General features: G+C 52.4%; 7 protein-coding genes across 7 annotated transcripts; 2 read left to right on the top strand and 5 right to left on the bottom strand.

Moving 5' to 3' along the window:
- Window positions 1-288: 288 nt before the first annotated feature.
- SCP_1202100 (hypothetical protein) lies at window positions 289-5,372 on the bottom strand (the record flags this gene model as incomplete). The annotated part of the gene is made up of 6 exons (XM_027763096.1): window positions 289-1,652; window positions 1,705-3,721; window positions 3,774-3,880; window positions 3,932-4,423; window positions 4,474-4,705; window positions 4,767-5,372. 6 exons carry the CDS (start codon window positions 5,370-5,372, stop codon window positions 289-291), a joined length of 4,818 nt encoding a protein of 1,605 aa, XP_027618897.1.
- A 1,221-nt stretch (window positions 5,373-6,593) lies between these two features.
- SCP_1202090 (predicted protein) lies at window positions 6,594-7,461 on the bottom strand (the record flags this gene model as incomplete). Its single annotated transcript, XM_027763095.1, has 5 exons — window positions 6,594-6,789; window positions 6,851-6,981; window positions 7,035-7,152; window positions 7,204-7,295; window positions 7,363-7,461. 5 exons carry the CDS (start codon window positions 7,459-7,461, stop codon window positions 6,594-6,596), a joined length of 636 nt encoding a protein of 211 aa, XP_027618896.1.
- Window positions 7,462-8,403: 942 nt separating this feature from the next.
- SCP_1202080 (hypothetical protein) lies at window positions 8,404-9,215 on the bottom strand (the record flags this gene model as incomplete). The annotated part of the gene is made up of 9 exons (XM_027763094.1): window positions 8,404-8,418; window positions 8,470-8,520; window positions 8,575-8,587; window positions 8,648-8,700; window positions 8,759-8,804; window positions 8,858-8,939; window positions 8,996-9,033; window positions 9,101-9,134; window positions 9,206-9,215. 9 exons carry the CDS (start codon window positions 9,213-9,215, stop codon window positions 8,404-8,406), a joined length of 342 nt encoding a protein of 113 aa, XP_027618895.1.
- A 1,093-nt stretch (window positions 9,216-10,308) lies between these two features.
- Window positions 10,309-11,945, bottom strand: SCP_1202070 (predicted protein; the record flags this gene model as incomplete). Its single annotated transcript, XM_027763093.1, has 2 exons — window positions 10,309-11,879; window positions 11,933-11,945. 2 exons carry the CDS (start codon window positions 11,943-11,945, stop codon window positions 10,309-10,311), a joined length of 1,584 nt encoding a protein of 527 aa, XP_027618894.1.
- A 3,001-nt stretch (window positions 11,946-14,946) lies between these two features.
- SCP_1202060 (hypothetical protein) lies at window positions 14,947-15,981 on the top strand (the record flags this gene model as incomplete). Its single annotated transcript, XM_027763092.1, has 4 exons — window positions 14,947-14,970; window positions 15,023-15,169; window positions 15,237-15,611; window positions 15,670-15,981. 4 exons carry the CDS (start codon window positions 14,947-14,949, stop codon window positions 15,979-15,981), a joined length of 858 nt encoding a protein of 285 aa, XP_027618893.1.
- A 498-nt stretch (window positions 15,982-16,479) lies between these two features.
- On the bottom strand, window positions 16,480-19,011 carry SCP_1202050 (peroxisomal citrate synthase; the record flags this gene model as incomplete). The annotated part of the gene is made up of 19 exons (XM_027763091.1): window positions 16,480-16,531; window positions 16,594-16,691; window positions 16,748-16,866; window positions 16,923-16,945; window positions 17,062-17,166; window positions 17,219-17,271; window positions 17,326-17,338; window positions 17,400-17,471; window positions 17,526-17,571; window positions 17,625-17,638; window positions 17,693-17,713; window positions 17,767-17,937; window positions 17,995-18,063; window positions 18,115-18,208; window positions 18,264-18,349; window positions 18,406-18,573; window positions 18,630-18,642; window positions 18,696-18,868; window positions 18,935-19,011. The coding sequence occupies 19 exons, from the start codon at window positions 19,009-19,011 to the stop codon at window positions 16,480-16,482; spliced, it is 1,467 nt and encodes a 488-aa protein (XP_027618892.1).
- A 140-nt stretch (window positions 19,012-19,151) lies between these two features.
- SCP_1202040 (hypothetical protein) lies at window positions 19,152-20,476 on the top strand (the record flags this gene model as incomplete). Its single annotated transcript, XM_027763090.1, has 5 exons — window positions 19,152-19,452; window positions 19,518-19,648; window positions 19,716-19,892; window positions 19,952-20,119; window positions 20,174-20,476. The coding sequence occupies 5 exons, from the start codon at window positions 19,152-19,154 to the stop codon at window positions 20,474-20,476; spliced, it is 1,080 nt and encodes a 359-aa protein (XP_027618891.1).
- Between the last annotated feature and the right edge of the window lie 263 nt (window positions 20,477-20,739).

Below are 20,739 nucleotides of genomic sequence, written 5' to 3'. Positions count from 1 at the left end.
GGGATTGTGTCACGCTCACGCCTCAAAGTCGTAAGCACAACACGGAAAGCGAAGGATATCCAGATGTATATATATCGACAAATATGACTCGACAATAGTACGTATGAGTGATTTTGTAGCAAGATACTATGCATATGATGTAGACGTATGACCAAGAGCTGGAGTATTAATAAAAGAAGGAAAGATGCCGATGTAACTTACATATGATGGCGCAAGAGTCTATGCAAAGACACTGTCCCGGACATATATGAGGAAGAACCAAAAGCCCCATCGTACGAGAAGAAATCATCAAGACATCGGTGGCGCACCGGCTGGTCCCCGTGCAGGCTCTCCGCCAGAGCCAGCAGGCCGTGATCCAGTAGCAGGGGAGCCTTGCCGACCCGGGGCGCTGTTCTGCGATGAGAATGGCCGCTGGCCTGGTCCACCGGCTTCGCTGACGGGGCGCATAGCACCGTCGAACCCGGATGAGAAGGGCGCGTCGAAGTTGCCAGTCGACTGCATGCCCATACCCATGCCCATGCCCATGCCCATTGAGTCTCCCATACCCATACCCATGCCAGGACTCATGCCCATCCCCGGACTCGGACTCATGCCCATCCCTGGACTCGGACTCATGCCCATCCCCGGATTCATGCCCATGCCAGGGTTCATGCCCATGCCAGGGTTCATACCCATGCCAGGGTTCATACCCATCCCGGTATTGTTCATACCCATGCCAGGACCCATCATACCAGGGTTCATGCCCATGCCGGTGTTCATCACGGGCATGCCCATCATCGACAGACGCGGGTCCATTCCACCCATCCCCATACTCCCGCCAGTCATCATAGGATTAAGGGGAGTAGGACCTCCACCTTCGCCTTGGCCCGCGGTGAATGCCATCATCGCCTGCTGGTAAGCCTGCGCAGCGGCCTGCTGAGCAGCGAACATCTGGGGGTTGGCGAAACTAGGCATCATCCCAGGGTAACCCCATCCTCCGGTCATCATCGGGTTCATGCTCATCATCATCGGGTTCATCATAGGAGTGTAACCCGTCATCTGAGGCACCATGCCGCCGTACATGGATCCGCCTTGTTGCATCTGATCAAGCTGCTGGCGCTGAAGGTCGTCCAATTTACGCTGCCTCTCCTCCGCCATGCGCTTCTCGCGCTCGCGTTCGGTCAATGCAGCGCCAATACCGCCTTCGCGTTTGCGCTCGCGTTCGTGGGCTGTAACAGCGCCGAGCAGACCTGTCTGTGGTGGAGGAGGTTTGTTAGGCACATTGATGAGCGACGCGCCGGTCTCTCTGGCAAGTTCTTCTTGGCGTTTGGCAGATCTATCTTGCTTGTCCTGCAGACCAGCCGAAAGTAGACCGTGAGGTGTAAACGCCTTGGTCATGGCCTGGGAGGGTTCAAGCTGCACAAACGTTTCTCGGCCTTGCGTAGAATCGGGAGGCGCAGATCCCGCAGATCTTCCAGGATCGAGAACTTGACTCCATATGGTGTGACGAGCAGCTGGTGGCTGAGGCTGAGGATATTCAGATTGGGGACGAAACTGAGACTGAGGGGACGGAAGTCGTCGGGGGCCCTCCATGAAACTTCCACGACCAGCTTCTGGGTACGGAGCGGACGTAAGACGGCGCGACGCAGGGCCGTAGAATTCTTCTTGTTCACCTGCGCGAGAAATATGAGTGATATTAAGGAAAAGAACTACCATCATATTTACCTGCAGACCTCTGACCAGGCAACTGAGGCAGCTCTCGTGGCGGACGCCTGGGTTGAGGATAGGCACCAGCATTAACATCGACAGCAGATCGTGCGGGAGATGTTCCCCCCCCCTGTTGGCCGTACACAGGGCGACCGGGTCCACCAGGTGTCAAAGACCCTGTCAGAGACTGTTGGTCCGTCCCGCTGACCGAGCGCGGGGGTGGTGCGGTGTCAGAATCCGCATCTTCATCGTCCTCTTCCTCTTCTTCCTCTTCCTCCTCCTCGCTGCTCTCCGCCCAACCCTTGCTTCCTTGATTTCCCGACCTCGCCTTGCCGTTCGCCTTCCCTGGGCGGTTGACAGCGATTTGGTGCGCAGCCTGCTGTGCTTGTGTCTTGGCTTTGCGCTCGGCTGCTTGTCTAGAGGGTGCAAACGAGGACTTGTATACAGGTTCAGCAGGGGCTGCGGATGGGCTCGCGGGAGTTTTAATGACTTCGGGCAATGGAGCAGGTGACCGGGTTGACGAGGGCTTCTGAGGAGACGTGAGCGCGTCCTCTTGCTCGAGGAACGTGAGCGCCGCCAGCGCGTCGGCATGGTCCTCGAAGCTCGTACTCGACTGCCCAGCTGGCGGTGCAAGCTGCACGTTTGCCTCTTCGGAACCGCTCATGTCGTCGTGCTCGTCGTGTTCGTGCAGCTCGGTTGGACTCTGTGTGAAAGAACTCTGCTTGAAGGCTGGCATTCTGGCTGCCGGGGCACGTGCGCCAGAAGGCTTACGTATAACCGGAGGCAATCTGGATGTTACCGCGGGAACTGCCGCGACCGATTCCTCCGCTTTGGCGATTTCTGCCAAGGGCGAAGTCGGATTTGTGCTGCGTCTCACCGGCGGACGCACTGTAGCAGAAGGCGGAGGCGTAGTTGACCTAGTGATACGGAGAGGATTCGTTATAACAGGAGGCGGAGGGGTAAATGACGAGTCGCTATTTGACGGTGACTCCTCGTCATCCGAGAGTGAAGGGGGTGGGCGATGGCGCACCGGAACAGGAACTTGTCCTATTTCCTCTAAATGATGCATATAGTACAATGCGCCAGCCTCACCCAATATATCATCAGCTTCACTTTTTTTCTTCTCTGGCGGTCTGGGTAACGCAGCAGGAGCAGGGGCTGCAGGAACAACGGGAGACTGGGTGGTAACCGCACCGAGAGGAGATGCAGGAGATGAAGGCATAGACGACATGGAATACACCGAAGACAGAACTGTTGCTGGAGAAGTTGGACGGGGAGAAACTACCCGCACCGAAGTTGAGGGACGCGACGACGATGTCGAAGCCCGCGGAGAGACTGGTCTAGAACCTGGATGCGCCTGCATCTCAGAGGGTACAGGAACCTGTGCAACCAATCGATGTGAAGCCGTGGGTGGTCCTATAGAAGGTCCTGACTTAATCGAGGCGGTATCAGGACGGTGAGATGACGGTGAGTCGACGCGTGGACTAGTATGTACACTCTCAGCCTTCTCAACAGGGTGCGGCCGAAATTCAGTGTCCGAAGGAAAGCTAGAATCAGTCGGACTGGCAGTCATAGGTTTGTCGAGGATAGAGGTGACCTCCTTAGGACTCTCCACTACAGTAGCCGGGTGAGGATGCTGAACAGAAGAAGAGGCTGTTATGATGTGTTCAGCGGAAAGTGAACGGCTGTTGTCCCGTGTCGCCACGCTTCGTTCCGTGATGGGTGTCAATGGACGTTTCTCTGGCACAGCAGGGGGGGTTTTGTCGACAGAAGTTGTCTCAAAATCGAGCGGCGGAAGTTGTAGCGAGAGTCTTTCGGGTGGTTGCGTGTGACCGTGCGTTTCATCGTGCATCTCAACATCGCGTAACGGCGGTAAAGTGGGAGGACCTTGCGCTAGAGCCGGAGGCGCTGACATCGGAGGAATAGGACCTTCCATTCGTTCCAACAGAATGTGTTGGAGACGCGCCCTAATAAAAGAGGTTCTTTCGTCGCGAACATCTAGGACCTCAGCCAGTTCACGATCTAGGAATAGCAACTGTGTGAATCTAGTCAGAGGGAGCCACGCCGAATAGGTCCAAACCACGCACGTCTCTTTGCGGTCCAATAGGGTAGGCAAACATCATGGATCGAGGATCGCGAGGATTCCAACTGTACTGACGAGGTCGTCCATAGAGCTCAAAAGCATCGTGCATACCTAGCAGACAAATAAATCGCAGGGAATTGCAAAGGTCCCTGATACACGTACCTATCAGCCACTTCAACATTTCTGACGCCTGTGGATTCCCTCCTTCAAACTCAGGCATCACTAAAATCCAGCATTCAAGGGACTTCATGCCCGCCGCTAGATCTTCCTCACCCAGCTGGCCTTCTATTTTCATCAGTGTACTTCGACTGATCCACTCCGGCCGTTCTGGGTAAACCGCAAACACCTGTGTGATATCTCGCATCGTCAACACTGGCTTTCTGCGGTCTTTAGGCTTGGGCGACAATAGGAACTGCAGCATTGGCTTCGCCGGTCTCTGGGGGCTGCGTTCCCGCGCAAACAGATGCGACATGCGCTTCTTGCGTGGGGTATTAGGCGATCCTTGCGGGTGATCGGCGGAAGAGATAGATGAGCCATCTTGCCCACCTGCACTAACTACCATCCACATCTGTTTCCAGTCGGTCTGACCGGCGATGCGAATTCGCACCCAACCTTCCATACGGCCATTGACCAGAGGACTAGGTGCATCTCTCCCTACAAGGAGGTTAAGCAAAAAATCTGAGAGCTATCGCGATGCGACTCGCCGTCGTTCAGAATGATTCGTATGAGATGTGCAGTGTATATTTCTTCCAGTCTCGATTTCTCCCATGCGGACAACCGCAACGCAACGGCCCAAGACACCAGCGCGCCGCGGGAAGGGCAGGAGAACAACAATAGATTTGACCCCGCAGTGTTGAGTGTCAGCACGTTCGTGTACTTCTTCGCTGGGGAATCTGCAGTCGCGGGAAAAGTCATCGCCTCCAAGACATTTACGAACTTTCAAGATGAGGCACAGCATCAGGATGAAGCGAGAAATCCACGCAGATACACTACTCACAGAATCTGTGACATTGATATATGTGGGAGGAACCTGTCTACCCTCCTTGCTAGCCTCGTCCACGGCTTGCATGTCCCACACACTCAATGTTGTTCCTCCTAGCTGCGCCCACACGTCTCGCCAACCTTCGTCTCTTGCAGGCTTCTGGCCATCAGGTTGCCGATCAATCCGTCGCAGTAAAGGTCCAGAGTAGTAAATTTTGTGAGCATGAGCAATTGTCAAGTCGACAATAGACTTGATTTCCGGATGTAGCGGTCGGCCACCGGATGCCGTCGTTCCTGTAGTTGCTGCTCTTTGAAGTGCTGGTTGAGGCGCAGGAGGTGATGTTGGTGAGGGCGCACCATTCGTGGGAGGGGCACTGGATGGTGACACCGGATACGCAGGACTGTTAGGTGGATGGCCAGATCCATTCTGAGCGCCGGGCTGACGCTGCGACTGCGAAGAACTAGGTGCAGCATGTGATGCCGCATTATGGCTTTGGCTCGATAGAATGTTCTTGAACAAGGAGAACGAGGAAATACTACGCGTATGAGTTCCAGATGGACCCGCCGTATTTGGTGGGGGGCCTTGCGCGTTTACTGCTGGCGAGGCTTGTGTGGGGGCCATGGGGGGAGGCGAGTGGGAAATTTCATGGTTAGATTCCCGCGACTGATGTTGCTTCCATTGCTGTAGTTGAGAAGGTGAGACGAATCCAGAATTTCGGCCATCCCACCTAGGACTGGTACTGCCAGGATGCGATATGGAAGTCATTAGCAAAACAGTGGCGGTTGAGAAAGCTGCGGCAACAGCGAAGACGAGTGCGACAATACCTCGGAGTCACAGACCCTTCTAGATACTGTCATAGATCCTAGATCAAGATTGTACATAGTGCTTTCGGAGTATGAACGATACAAGAGTGCCTTAGAAGTTAGCTTCTAATGAGGGTGATAAGACCTTGGCCACATGACCCGCGCGACGCGTCAAATGTCGATCGCGTTCCTCGGACTAGTTACACCAGTATTAATAGTAATTAAAAGCAGAGCACTTGCATAAATATCGCGAAAACAATTTTATGGTGACAGTACAAATCACTTAGGGCATCTTATTGAAGGGGAGAATATTAGGCGAGTACTCTGGCTTCGGGAAAGCCCTACTGGAAACTGATGTTTTTAGCCACGCAACTGCGGCTCGATGCTAACATGGTGAGATGGGACAACCAACACTCACCTCTCAAGCAAGCCCATGATCACCCTGGTGATTGACGATGAGATTCTGATCCACCAGTGACGCAGCAAGGCACAAGTAGGACTGTCAAAGGTAATCAGCAGCTTGTCTGAGCCGCAGAATGTTCTCGTGGCCCGCGTCAAGGTGAAAGTGTGGATACACGACGTTGGCTCAAATTTCTGACAACCGGGTATTGCGGTGAGGGTCAACGCAGCCCGCTGGACGTGATCAATATTGCAACCACTCGCGGCCCGTCCCATCAGCTGTGAACCACCGAAGATTCATTAGAAGAATTCACGATACCTCCACATTGATACTACAAACTCTCACACCAAAGGTATAAGTTAGAACAATAATGATTGGCAACAATTCCTAATCCCAATACACGATATTGGTTACAACCAGCTTGGAACCACTGCACCAGACCCGCTCGGACTGCACTGGTTCCACAGAGAAATCGCCAACTGAAACCAGCAGCCGCCGAACTCCCGTCCTGCACACCTACACAATCCGCGCCCGGAAACATTCCAAAGGCGACCGCGTAAACCAAGAAAAAACAGCGCCGTACGGCTATACAGGGCGCACCCAGATGAAGATAAAAAAGGGTATATACGACGCGGTACCTTAGAGCGACAGCGCTATGGCGGCAATGGCACTGAGCACCATAATGGGAGCGCTGTACTCGCGCATGCTGTATCCGGCGGAGTTGGTGGGGTTAGTGCCTGCATTGGCAGCACCGACGGGAACTGCGGCGGAAGAGGAAGCCGATGCGGAGTGGCTCGAGGCGGTGGGCTCAGCGAAGCTGGGGGAGACGTATAGGCTGCAATACAGCGGTAATCAGCAGACTGCGAAAAATGCACCACTTGCTGCAGAGCACCCACGTGGTCTTAGCCTCAGCCGCAGCTGGTATAGCGCTGCTATCGACGCTGGCACTCGAACTCCCAGATGAAGCGGATGAGACAGAGGAGTTGGCGGACAAGCAGGACGCATCGTCGCTCTGCCCGACGACCATCTAAAATGCCACGATGTAAGAAGTGCTACATGTAACAAGGAAGTCAATCGTACATCACCGCTCCAAGCTTCATCACCCTGCGAGTCCATTAAGGAGAACGTCACACTCATACCAGCAGGAACATTGACGGTCCAGTTCGTGGCTAGGCCATTATAGTCACCAAGATCGTCACTGCAGCCAGAATCAGACATCGCACGCGCATGGAGACGAGTGAATACAGACATTGCGTCACCGCACGGGTCATCGGAGTTGACGACAACGAGGTTGTAGGGGGGGTTGTTCGTGCTGGTCCATGTCACAGTGACTGCCTGACACTAAATGGGTAGAAGGCGTGTCAGGACGGTGACGCACACTGCCAAGCCGCGACGCGAAGGAGTCTACCTGGGCAATGGTGGGGGTATCGATGGAAAGGCCTTGAGCTTGAGCTCCCTGGATGGTGAGGGTGGAGAAGAGAGCGACGGTAATGAGTGTAGCGAACATTGTAGGAATGTGGGGATACGGAAGGAGAGGAAGAGCAGGGAGCTCAGCGGGCTTTAGAGGCGACAGACGAGAAAGAGAGAAAAGGGTAGTGATGGGTGTGCAGCAACAGACTGTACTACACGCGATATTATCATCCGACACAAATACTCCCAAATACCGTGCCTGTCACAATGCTGTCACGTCAGCGGTAACTTAGTAGCCATTGTCCACCCTCTCGACCATAAGAACGACATATTCAGATGTATTTCAAAGTGTATCCGACCTACTACACAATGCGCACGGGTTATAGTCTCGCTTTCCCCTTGAAGCTGGCCAACATAGTGCGCTTCGTGATCCTGAAATAGACATGCAGCACTCAGTTCGCACATCTCGCGAAGTTCAGTCACGCATCACTCAACCTCCATGCTCCAATGCAGAAGGGGTCTGTCTCATTCTGGACGCCCGGACGCTGTTCTAGAGAGACGTAGTCGCGTCTTCTTGCACCCCACGTAAATCTGCGAGCACCCTCGTTCGGTCACAAAACAGGGTGACGAAAAAACGTGTTTGCATACCTGCCGCGGACGCCAGATCTTCACACCGCCTTCCTGCAGCATCATCTGATGCCAGCAGGCTAGCCATCCTACCGCTCTCGGCGCCGCGAACAACGGGGAAAAAGTCGAGGGGAGAGCCCACGTAACGCATGATCAGTGCTGAACGTGCAAAGCGCCAGACGCATGTTACGCACGCACTGCCCGGTAATAGATCAGTCCACTGAATAATTTTCAGAGTCATTTTCAGCGTGGCGAAGAGTTAAACGGGCACTTCACCTCCTAGCGAATTACGCAATACATGAGCGCTACAGCAGCGGACTGACGTACCAGAAGTCCACATTTGGAGCAGATCCTGAGTACTTCGTCAAGCGGAAGCTGCATCGAATGCAGCGCCATAGCCATTTCGAGCAGTTCATCCTTTCCGGTCCTGTGTCACATGGTCCATAACCGCCGCGGGAACCAGAAAAAGAAGACGTACACTTTGAAGAATTCGTCCGCAGTTGCGCACGATGAAAGAACGAGGGTCCGACTGTCGTCATTCTTTACTGAGACGTAATTCACTCCCAGAACGCAGAAAATTTACATTCTTGTATACACTGCAAGACGCAGAGGGACGATTCAGCTCCAGGCCAATCATCGGCGACGTCAATACGTACCGGTGACCAAACCCTGAAAGTGTCTTCTCGCGCCTCTTGACACGTTCTCCGGACTTGCGAGCAAACAAATGAATTAATTGTCCGGAATGACACCAGAGCCTCAATGCGCACCGTCCGATCGAGATTAGCATCCGAACGACGGCCTCGTTCGCACCACCTATAAGTGAGGCTTTAGTCTGATAGTAGGCTTCTGAGCGGAAAGAATTTCACCGTGTAGAGGCCCAATGCTGCAGTGATACTAAATTAGAACTGCCACGCTCGGACGATAACCACAGGATGACTACAGCCGGCACTACAGCCGCATCGTTAGTACTGCGCAACGCAGTATAAAAATAAAGAAACACGCACGCAACAGGAGAGCAGGGGTCGACCAGCGAGCTTCCGGTCTGTAATACCGTCGTGCATGAGATGTTCAGTCCGTGGTCCCCATGGAGAAGGAACAGGATGACCAACACTGCAAGTACCCACGGACAAACTGATTTTCCAGCTTACCATGATGCCTCAACATCCTGGGAAACAAGTAGCGTTGGGTAGGTGGTGAAGACAACGACGACATACCACGCAACATTGGAACATGTCGGGCAACTGAGGTCGGATAGAACGTTGAGGACACTGAAGTGTGTCGTGGTCCATGAACGGATTCACTTCCGATACATCGTCGCGGCCAATGGTGGTTGCTACTGACAAGAGTATGGGATGAGGCGAAACTGAACACAGAAGAGTACGGATGAGACACCTCGGACAACGGCGAGCGAAGCCTCGCCGCAGAACACAACGGTCACTGACTCTGACTATAGTTCGCGTAGACTGCCTCAGTTTTTGACAATTCTGTTGTGCAGTTGTCGAGAAATGTTGCGAAAGCTCAGGAGCCTGAGAGGCATCGAACCTGTTGGAAAGTAGCTCCATCAGCGCAGAGAACACTCGCTGAATAGTGACAAACGGACCACCCCAGGATGACAGTATCACGTAGCAACAAAAGTAAGAAAGTGCAAAGAGTGGCAGTTGAAATCTGGAGGCGATGACACGACTGAGCTGCGGTGACATGTACAAGTAAGTATTAAGTTGGATTTCACTAGTCACAATGGTCAGCAAGCAGTGCTCAAGATCGTACAATATTTATCGCAGCTACTAAATGCGAGATGAGCGACTCTGTTACGGTGTAGGGTCGTTCCTCTCTATAGATTACGGTGCTGATTGGAGGACACGCTGTGACGAGTCCACGTGACTGAGACTGAGAAGTGACCCGAGAAGGTCTCTGCAACTGTGGAGAGCTGGACCTGGGTGAAGATCCTTGAGGTGAGTTTCGAGAGCATTAAGTGTGAGACGAGACACGCAAGTTTGAGAACATTGTGAATGAAATGCCGTAGGCTACATGCCCGTACAATTTTCGTCTGCGCACCACCGGTACTGGCGGAAGGCTGCCTGTATGATACAGGCCTATGAAATTAGTCTATCTTTCAATTCATGGCATGCTACAAGCCCAGTCCAACGTGCACATATTCTCCACCCTCCCAGATCATAGATGCAGCAGTCCTCGCCAGCGCACATTGCAGTTCTATTTGGCACAGTGTTCAGCTGGAAACGTATCAGTAGTCATGCAAGTTGAGCATAAAAACAGTCAAATAAAGCAACAAACAGAACATACTACTCTTCAGCTCATTCTACCACTCCTCCTGATGGCCACCCTGCCAGCCATTCCACCACACAGACTGGACATTGCAATCAAACCATTCTCGATCCTTCGGTGCAAGCTCAGGTCCGTTTTGAACCTTGAGATACAGAACAGACGTCACGACGAACGCAGGATGAGCATTGTCGGCAAAACCAATCTCAGCATGCGACATGCGACGGGCTTGGACCATCCTGCGTATATCGCCGCTGTTGAATCTGCGACAGTCATAAATACTGAGTTCCTCCAGCGTGGAACACAGCCAGGCACCATCCTCCGCCTCTTCTGCCATCTCGTCTAACAGGGCCGAATTGAAACTAGGACAGGCGTGGAAGTAGAGAACCTCCGAGTCCCAATTCAGCAACAACGGTGCGATGGATTCTGTCGTGTCGAGGTTTTGCAGATGCAGTTCGGACGCCCATCCGAGGTCGATCGAATCGGGCACAGCACACCGTATAAGGTGAAGGAAATTGAGGTCCGAATCCAAAAGATCGAAGAGGGCTTGTAGGACTTCGCTCGAGAGGCCCTCAAGATGGAAAAAACTCGCAGTGAATGCTAATGGTTGGGGAAGCGCAGCGCCGACTGACGAAGATATATCGAGATCAATGAGAGAAACCTCATCCACATGCGGGAGAGCGCTGAGGCACTCGGCGAGGGCGCGTACGGTGAACAACATGCGTGACTGAGTGCCTGGCGAATAACGTGAAATGACGAGCCGCTTGACAGAGGCGATGGACTGAGGTATGGAGAGAAACGAACGGCGGAACGTCAGTCCGTCGATTTCCAGATCAGTCAGTCCCGGTGCGTGGAAACAGAGTTTCGCGATGCCGGCAGGGCGAAATCGCTTCCTGGCCATCTGTGACTGTAAACGAAGATTGATGGGGGACGCGGCACGACCCTGCATCTGAATGTGTGACTGTAAACGAAGATTGATGAGGGACGCGGCACGACCCTGCATCTGAATGTTTGGTGCGGGAATAGATACTGTGTGCAGCACATTAATACGAAGTGAGCGCCATCGAGCTATGTGCTGGTAGAGGACCTGCATTGCGTCTGTAACACGCCGCTTTTCGAGAGGGTCAGAGTCAGTAACCGAGCAAAGGTGTCTCGTTATAATGATGTCGAGAGGGTGTTCGTGGGACAGTTCGAGACGTGTACGTAGTCTGGACAGTGGTGTAGGGTCGTCATCGACGAAGACCACGATGCGTGTCCAAAATAAGGAGACAAGCGTGAGGGCGTCTCGCCATAGGCAGCACACGGCGGCAAGCGCATCAGGGAAGAGTGAAGGAGAGCGCGGGTCCGCACTTTCGTCCCTGCGTGTGTAAACGTTTCGCGGGACCATCCAGCGTTGACGTGTCATCCGATCCACTTCATCCCAGTAGGCCAGCCTATGATCATCGTGCTTGCAAGTGAATAAGACCGAGTGTTCGAATATTTGAATCAATATTTCAACGGGGAGGTCATTGATTGTCCTGAGCGTCTTGCTGTCTGGTGGCGACAAAGACGGCGTAGCGCAGTCCTGGTCGGAACTCGTCACCACGGTCAAAGCCGTACTCTGTGCTTCTAGACAACACTGTCGGTATGATAGGGTATCGAAGGGAATCATGATTACAGACCGAGCTCCTCCATATCGTATCACTTCATGTAACGGGAAAGATTGAAAGCAACGGACTCGGACGTTACAGTCTCAAGTGGATGCTGTGACGGTGGCTCCCCAATCAGCGATCACAACCAAGCAGACAATCTTGTGTATTCTTACCTGTGGACGATGCTTCTGGCAAACTGGGTTGAGAAGAATACGTTGGAAAGCCGCCTATTAGTTGTGAAGGAATATATAACTTCTCATCAGCGGCGCCTCCGAGTCATGCAGGCCTCAGGGTACGCTCGAGGTGATTTTTTCCATCTCCATTATGTAAGGTGAGCGGAATTCCTACGTCACGCTCACGCCCTCTCACGCCTGAGTCAGGTGCGTATAGAAACAACACCGTAGCGGCATACCAAACTGTACGCTTAATGCTGACAATCCTCAGTAAGATATCGTATGACACTCGTAACCACCACACCACCCATTGCACGACGTAGCCAACGTTCTGGTTGAGCCATTCTCTGTCCGTCGGCAAGAGCCCCATTCCGCCGATAACCGTTAGATTGGTAAGGGACGTACCGGTGAATTCGTCCAATTCATCATCAGCAAAAACACTTTTCGCGTGAGCTTTGTGGCACACCTGAACGTTGAACCATCGCACACATGTCTGTACTCGTGAAGTTGGCACAATCAGCTAGCTCAAGGACCGTCAGTCACGGACATAGCCAAATGTCGTATGCTTCGAATTTGTACAACATGGAACGCGAGACGAGAGCGTGGAAGCTCGGACACGAGTGCACGCGATTGAGCAAAAGTGGCTCGAGAATCTTATGTGGGTCGATGTTCTTCAGGCGCAGATTAATCACTTGGCTAAGGTCTGTCGTATACGGGATGTTGCATCGTGTGAGGGACAGGTTGTGGATGGAGTTCCCGAGGCAAATGAAGAGCAAACGCATCGACCCGCAGCACAGCAGTTCGAATGTGCAGTATCTTGGGTGAAATCGGCAGAGCCCAAGATAGGTCCAGTGCCGAACGACGGAAAGATGTTCAAGTCAGCGAGGTCCAGCCTGTAAGATTAGCTAGCACGCACAGGCAGTCGATGAGATTTCGAAAGGTGAATAGCTGGCGATGGCCAGGGCCGTGGCATCTTATAGCAAGTTCGCGAACACGGGAGATAGACGCCGATGCGAAGAGACATGCGCGGCGGATTGTCAGACGTCCACGCGCAACTCGGTGAGGTCGGGGGATTAAAACATGCTGCATCTAGGTCGGCCACAGCATATTGTATCTCGTCAATCTGGCACTCGAAGTGCATTTCGAGGAGGCATGATGCATCTTACATTTCGATGAGTGCGATCTGGTGAGAGGATGCACGCAGAACGTTGATATGTGACATCATCATGTAATGTGCGAGTAGAGGAAACCTAATACCTATTGCGTCAGAAACACGCTGTTTTACGAGCGGGCCAGCATCCTGGTGCGAGGTGGGATGAGGCATGATAGTCATATGGAGACGATCGCTGGTGGACAACTTGAGGCGGAAGCGTAGTATAGACATCTGGTTAGAGTCATCGTCCACGAAGATAACAACACGTCCAGAATACAGGTGGAGGTGTCCCGCCACAGGCGGCACAAAGAATCAGGGAAGAGCGTGATGCACAGAGTTCATCCCAGCGTGTGAATAAAAGTTTGTGGTAGTAATCTGGCGCATCATCCTGGTTGAACCACTCAACCTGTTCTTCGAATCTTTGAGAGAAAGAAAGAAAGTCTCGATCAGGACGACAACGGGGAGATGAGTGACCGAACAATGCTTCGTCTTCAGCAATATCAGGGCAGTATTCGTAAACAACGTGCCCGACATGACAGCGAATGGATCGTACTGGTTAGAAGTCTCCTTGTGAAGGCCAGAAGGCAGAACGATATATATCACGCACCATACGTGCTCGATATCCTGCCTCTTTGTCCGCATTACAACGTACCACTGCTTAGTGTCAGACGGTAATTCTGCCAGTGGGGGCAATACAATTTTGGTTCAGTGCTGGCCACGTTCTTGAACCCAGGGTTATCACTCGCCTCCAGCAGCCGTCTTGTCCAAGTTCAATGTTCAATGTTCAGATCTGAAGGCCATGACAAATACTGGGACTCGGTCTTATTCAACGTCGTTGCCACAATGTCCTCGCTACAATGTCCCCGCGACAATGTCTTCGACTCAAACTTTGAGCGACCAGAGAGCGGTTAACCTGATCTCCGCAATTTGGTAGCGCTGTCCCCCTTCCACGGTCCGACCACCATCCCAGAATCTGCATGGCTGCCGTGGCCAAAGAGCACCTAGACGAAGAATACATGCGTCGCAACAACCGGTGTGGACATCACAATACTTACATTTGACCGCAGATAGAATTGATTTGTTCAATATACTACGGCATCCGCTGTATTCATTCCAGATAACATGATGTTTGACTCTTGCAGAGATGAGTTTGAAAGGCACCATGCACGACACACAGCCTGATGGCCAGGGACAAGTGTCTTCCGGCACTGGAAGCGAGCAGAGGGGTAAAATCTGCATCGGCACTGCATACTAATCAAGTCGGCCAGGTCTACGAGCAAACAGCAGACTCCCATGGAGTTGCAATGAAAAAGCGTGCGCCGACGCAGCGAGAACGTTCTTGCTTGCTTGCTGCTGTTCCAAACTGGGCCGCAGGTGTATGCCACGTAGTTCGCAACTCCGACCGTACACACTGACAGGACCTCGCAACTCCTGCATCGTCATGCCCGGTGAACCCCTCCCTCCTAACACATACAGTGGGCTTGAGAAGGCCGCCTACAACACCTGTCTCTCCCTGGAAAGTCTCCTCGACTGGAGTGAAAAAGTATCTGATGAGGTTCGGACGAGCAAGAGAACACCACAGCTGTGCGGACGTCTCCTGGGATACATGATGTTAGAGGCACCTACTCCGCAAGGTCGCCTCAATGTGGCGAGGGAAATACAAATTTGTCTATTGGCTTCCGATACCCAGGACCGTTTCGCAGGCCTCGCGCAGTTTTATGACCTTCACTTTATTCGTGTCTGTAAGTCAACTCGTACTAGTATCAACAATATCTAGTCCTAATGTGTTAATAGTTCTCGGGGCTTACAGTCAAAGCCGCGAAGGGTGCTACGCCTGCAGTGTCCACGCCTCCTTCCCGATCGTCTATCGACCTCACCGCAGAGCAGATGGATCGGTTGCTCGAGGAGGCTCCTCAGGACCATAGGGCTGCCAAATTGCTCGTACGTTGTCGTTTTACATCGGCAGGTGACCCTCCATCTGACTTGGATACTCCATCCCACTGGTAAGTGTCTCGTTCGCGATAACTATCGATGCGTCGTCACAGGAAGATACGATGCTGCTACGGATAGGAGCAAATATCTGGAGGATAAGACATTCGTACCCCCAACCCCTATCGCACCCACAAAGCTTGCGCATATAACGGCCGAATCGACGTATTCGAATATCAAGGGGGGCACTTCACTGTTCTCATCTGATGAAAACTGCCCGAGCCCGCGAAGTTATGCAGCCTCGGTGTGGGCAGTTCTGGATCATTTTGGCAAGGTTGGTGTCGTTGACCACCAGTTGAACGAGGGAGGAATGCACCGCCTTCAAAATGTGATGACCATGTCTCTGGATGCTCACATTTTCTTTAACGCACTCGAGATATGGTTCAAAGAAATTGTGCGTCCCAAATTATATCTTCGTCGACAGCCGAGTTAAACAGTGAAATGACCTATAGGGCGCTGATCGCTATCGCCTGTGCGCACAAAGGGATAGTGTTTTAACTGTACTCGGCGTCGACATCAACAATCCTGTAATCCAGCTCGCTACTACTGATGCTGGCCTTCCCTTACCCGATCCGCGTCTTCTTAGCCTCCATGCGACATGCGCCAAGGTGGCTCATCTTTCTGGGGCGGGAGAGTATATAGATGCGATCCTCAGAGACATGGAGGAACTGAAGTTATTGGCCTCTGATGGTGGCTCAGCTCATGTGTTGCAAGATGCGCTACTTCAGTGGCAGACAAGTCGCTGTTCATTGGAGTGCCCCTGAATTTCTTGGAGAGCTCCCTTTATGTTTGTGTTCTGCATTATTCTCGCTGTACAATGTCATTTTACCCCAGAATGTCCGGGTGTCATATTATATGCGAGTTGTACCAGCTGTGCGTAGTATTGTAGAATTTACTGGAAGCCTTGGATGAGGTCACGCGGGTGCGACATCTCTCTCGATGCAAAAATTCCCATGTGTTCTGGTCACTCGAGTGACCAACCTCAAGCTGCATCAGCGCCCGCTTCAAGAAGAGGTTGGTTCGCTCGCTGAACGGCTGGTTAGGAGACTAGCTGTGGATCTGCTACTGCGTTTGTTCTAGGTGTACCCCCGAAACAGGCAAGTCTTCAAGAACGTGTTTTGGCACCCTGTATGGACTTAGGACGGCGCTCAGCCGAGGCGCAGACGCAGTTGAGGTGTTTGTATACCTACCCGCAATAGATAAGCGTTTGACAGCCGTTGGTGAATGCTACGTGTATCCAACCTAATACACAAGCGTACATATTATAGTCTCGCCTTTCCCTCGAAGCTCGCCAGCATAGAGCGCTTCGTGATCCTGAAATAAACATGCAGCACTCAGTCGCACATCACATCAAGTCGCAGTCACTCCTCACTCACCCTCCATGCTCGACCGCAGAAGGGGTCTGTCTTGCGTCCTGGACGCCCGGACGCTGTTCTAGAGGGACGTAGTCGCGTCTTCCCGCACCCACGTAAACCTGTGAGCACCCTCGTTCGATCACAAAACGGGGTGGCGAAAAAAGTCTTCGCATACCTGCCGCGGACGCCAGATCTTCACACCGCCTTCCTGCAGCATCATCTGACGCCAGTGGGCTAGCCACCCTACCACTCTCGGTACTACGAACAACACAGGGAAAAAGTCGAGGGGAAAGCCTACATAATGCATGATCAGTGTTGAACGTGCAAAACGCCAGGCGCGTCTTGCGTACCCATTGCCCGGTAGATCAGTCCACTGAGTCATGCTTGGAGTCAGATTCTGCGTGGAGAAGAATCAAGTGGCACTTTACCTCCTAGCAAGTTCGCAATATATGAGCGCCGCACGTGCTAGGAGACAGCGGACTAACGCACCAGAAGTCCACGTTTGGAGCAAGCTTCCGCTTGACGAAGTACTCATCCTTCATCGCTGCATCATGCAGTGCCATAGCTGTCTCGAGAAGTTCATCCTTTCCGGTCCTATGTTACATGATCAATACCCGCCGCAGGCGTCAGAGGACAGAAGACGAACACTTTGAAAACTTCGTCTGCAGTCTTGCGCACGATGAAGGAACGAGGGTCCGACTGTCGTCATTCCTTACTCAGACGTAATTCACTTCCAGAATACAGAAAATTTACAGTTTTGTATACGCTGCACGAGGCAGAGGGACGATTCAGCTTCATGCTAAACCATCGGGGACGTCAATACGTACCGGTGACCAAACCCTGAAAGCGTTTTCTCGCGCCTCTTGACTGCCTCAATGAACGCAGGTACGTTCTCCGGACTTGCAAATGAACAAATAAATTGACCGGAACGACGCCAGAACCTAAATACGCACCGTCCGATTGAGATTAGCATCCGAATGACAGCCTCGTTCGCACCACCTATGACGGAGGCTTTAGTCTGATAGTAGACTTTTGAGCGAAAAGAAGTTCACCATGTAGAGGCCCACTGAAGCGGTACTAAATTAGAACTGCTATGCCTGAACATTGATCACAGACTCACTAGAGTGAAGCACAGCCCGCACTGCGGCCGCATCGTTAATATCACAGTGCGCACCACAACATAAAGATACGCACGCAACAGCAGAGTAGGGGTCGACCAGCGAGCTTCCGGTCTGCAATACCGTCGTACATGACGCGTTCAGTTCGTGATCCGCATGCAGGAGGAACAGGACATCAAGGGCCTTCTCTAGGACGGGATTGGGAACATAGTTTTCCTCTCCAAGGTGGTCCATCTGGTACAAGAACCTAGATATTTAACCATATAGCTCGACTCAGAAATCACGGTGTGTACTCAGAACTCACGAGCCAGTATAGCTGAGGCCAGTGGGAGGTGTGACGAAATCTCGACCTTGTCGGATACGGTACGCCATCCTACAGCACAAAATGAATGTGTACACCATGACAATATCCGAAATGCCTTACGCGGCGAGAGTAGTCGCCTTGCCAATCAGCCTATAAATCTGTCTGTCCATTGTGGCGAGGGAAATTTTATCACCCTTTGTATACAGTCGTTGACCTGTAAATAGGACGTTGAACGCTGGCGACATGCTGTCAGTCATGGTCATACCCACCTTGTAGAGACGGGTTGGCCTCGCTATAATAGGATCCCAACATAGCGAAGGCGCTTGTAAGCATGCTCATAGGATGCGCATCATATCTGAAGGAACGCTTTAGATCGCTCGATGGGTGATGCAAACTGCAGTCATGATTCACCGGAATGAGCGGAAGAAACCTTCCGCGTCCGAGTGTATCACTGAGTGAAGCAAAACCTCGCTCTGGAAGAAGCCAAACTGCTCCTTGGTTGGAAGAGCGCCATATATAAGAAGATAAGCCGTCTCAAGGTGGGAGGAATGCACGGCGAGCTGCTCGATTGGATACCCTCTAGCCGGCGATCATGGTCAAAGGTAGTCCTTACTCCCAAGAAACACGACACATACCTGTATCTGAGCACTTGACCACGTTCAATGTTCAGCATGCTAGTGTTCAAAGGGGAGGACACGAACCTCCGGCCTCTCCGTCAATATACGTTATCTCACTCCGAATGACGGCAGTGTTCAAGAACCCCTTGTCCTGCACGCGCAAGCCTTTCTCGGTCTCGTTCTCTTCGCGCTCTCCCGGCTTCCTGGGCGCTATCATAGCTTTAAACGCCGTGGCAGAAACTGCATTGTCCCCGATCCTGCGCGTAACATTGTCGAGAATGAGCATTCTGCGGATCAGACTCAGCTCGGGTGAGCCTGCTCACGGGATGGTGTAGACCTTACCCGTGCGGTTGTCGCGCACGGTCAGGTTGTCATTTCCAGACTGTGTCGGGCCACCCATGGTCGTGGTTTGCAGCAGAGAGAACCGCCAAACTGGTCGGCCGAGGACGACACTTTGGGGTGACCATTCGTGTTTTCACGTGATCGACGCGCTCGACGCGCTTAGCAGACGGCCCGGGCTCCGTGTTTCTCTATTTGCCCATGCCCGGTGAACCCCTCCCGCCTAACAAATACAGTGGGCTTGAGGAGGACGCCTACAACACTTGTCTCTACCTAGAAAGACTCCTCGACTGGAGCGAAGAAATATCTGATGAGGTTCGGACGAGCAAGAGAACACCACAGCTGTGTGGACGTCTCCTGGGATACATGATGTTAGAGGCACCCACTCCGGAAGGTCGCCTCAATGTGGCGAAGGAAATCCAAACGTGTGCATCAGCTTCCGATACCCAGGACCGTTTGGCAGGCATCACGCAGTTTTATGACCACCACTTCATTCGTTTCTGTAAGTCAGCTCGTAGTCTCGATAATATCTAGTCCTAACGTGCTAATGGTTCTCGGGACTTGCAGTCAAAGCCGCGAAGGATGCCACGCCTGCAGTATCCACGCCTCCTTCCCGACCGTCAATCGACATGACTGCAGAGGAGAAGAATCAGTTGCTTGAGGAGGCTCCTCAGGACCATAGGGCTGCCAAATTGCTAGTAAGTTTCATCTTGCATCGGCCGGTGACCCCCCCGTCTGACTTAGATATTCCATCTCACTGGTAAGTGTCTCGTTCGCGATAACTATCGATGCGTTGTCACAGGAAGATACGATGCTGCCACGGCAATAAGCAGATACCTGGAGGATAAGACATTCATAGCTCCAGCGCCTATCGTACCCACAGAGCTTGCACATATAATCGCCGAATCGACGAACGCAAATATCCAAGGGGGTGGCACAAAGGTGTGGTTCTACTATCAGGTGCTTCTGTGTCTTCACCTGATAGAAACTACTCTACTCAGCGAAGCTACGCCGCCTCCGCGTGGGCAGTTCTGGATCGTTTTGGCAAGGTCAACGTAGTCGACAACGAATTGAACGGACAAGGAATCCATCGCCTCCCAAATGTGCTGACCATGTCTGTGGATGTTCATATATACTTTGACACGCTTCAAATATGGTTCGAAGAAATTGTGCGTCGCAATCTATATCTTGGTCAACAGTGTGGTTGAACAGTCAAAAAATAGGGCACGGATCGCTATCGGCTGTGCGCCCATTGGGATAGCGTTTTGACTGCGCTCGGTGTTGACCTCAATAATCCTGTGATCCAGCTCACGACTACCAATGCTAGTCTTCCTTTACCCGATTCGCGTCTTCTTCGACTCCACGCGACATGCGCCAAGGTGGCTCATCTTTCTGGAGCGGGAGAGTATATAGATGCGACCCTCAGAGACATGGAAGAGTTGAAAGTATTGGCCTCTGATGGTGGCTCCGCTCACGTGTTGCTGGATGCATTACTTCACAGTGGCGGACAAGTCACCGTTCATTAAAATGCCGGAGGCAGACTTAGCAGGCCGAGAACGACCACGACAACATTTGGCGGACACATTCAACAACAAGGCAGCGGACGCCCATCCGGGCCGCACGTGCACGCTTACTCGTAGAAGTTTGTTCACGAGTTTGACACAGTTATCATGCGCACATGAAACATATACAAAGTTTAGGCCTTACAGTCCAAACATCGAAGAGAGATCTCAGCCATCCGATGTCGTCAGGAAAAGTGAAAGTCATAGGCAGAAAACGACAATGATAT

The sequence above is a fragment of the Sparassis crispa genome (assembly GCF_003851025.1).
Source record: "Sparassis crispa DNA, contig_000010F, whole genome shotgun sequence".
NCBI lineage: Eukaryota > Fungi > Basidiomycota > Agaricomycetes > Polyporales > Sparassidaceae > Sparassis > Sparassis crispa.
Note: the sequence above shows the minus strand (reverse complement) of the source record. Positions and strands in the feature narration are given on the sequence as shown.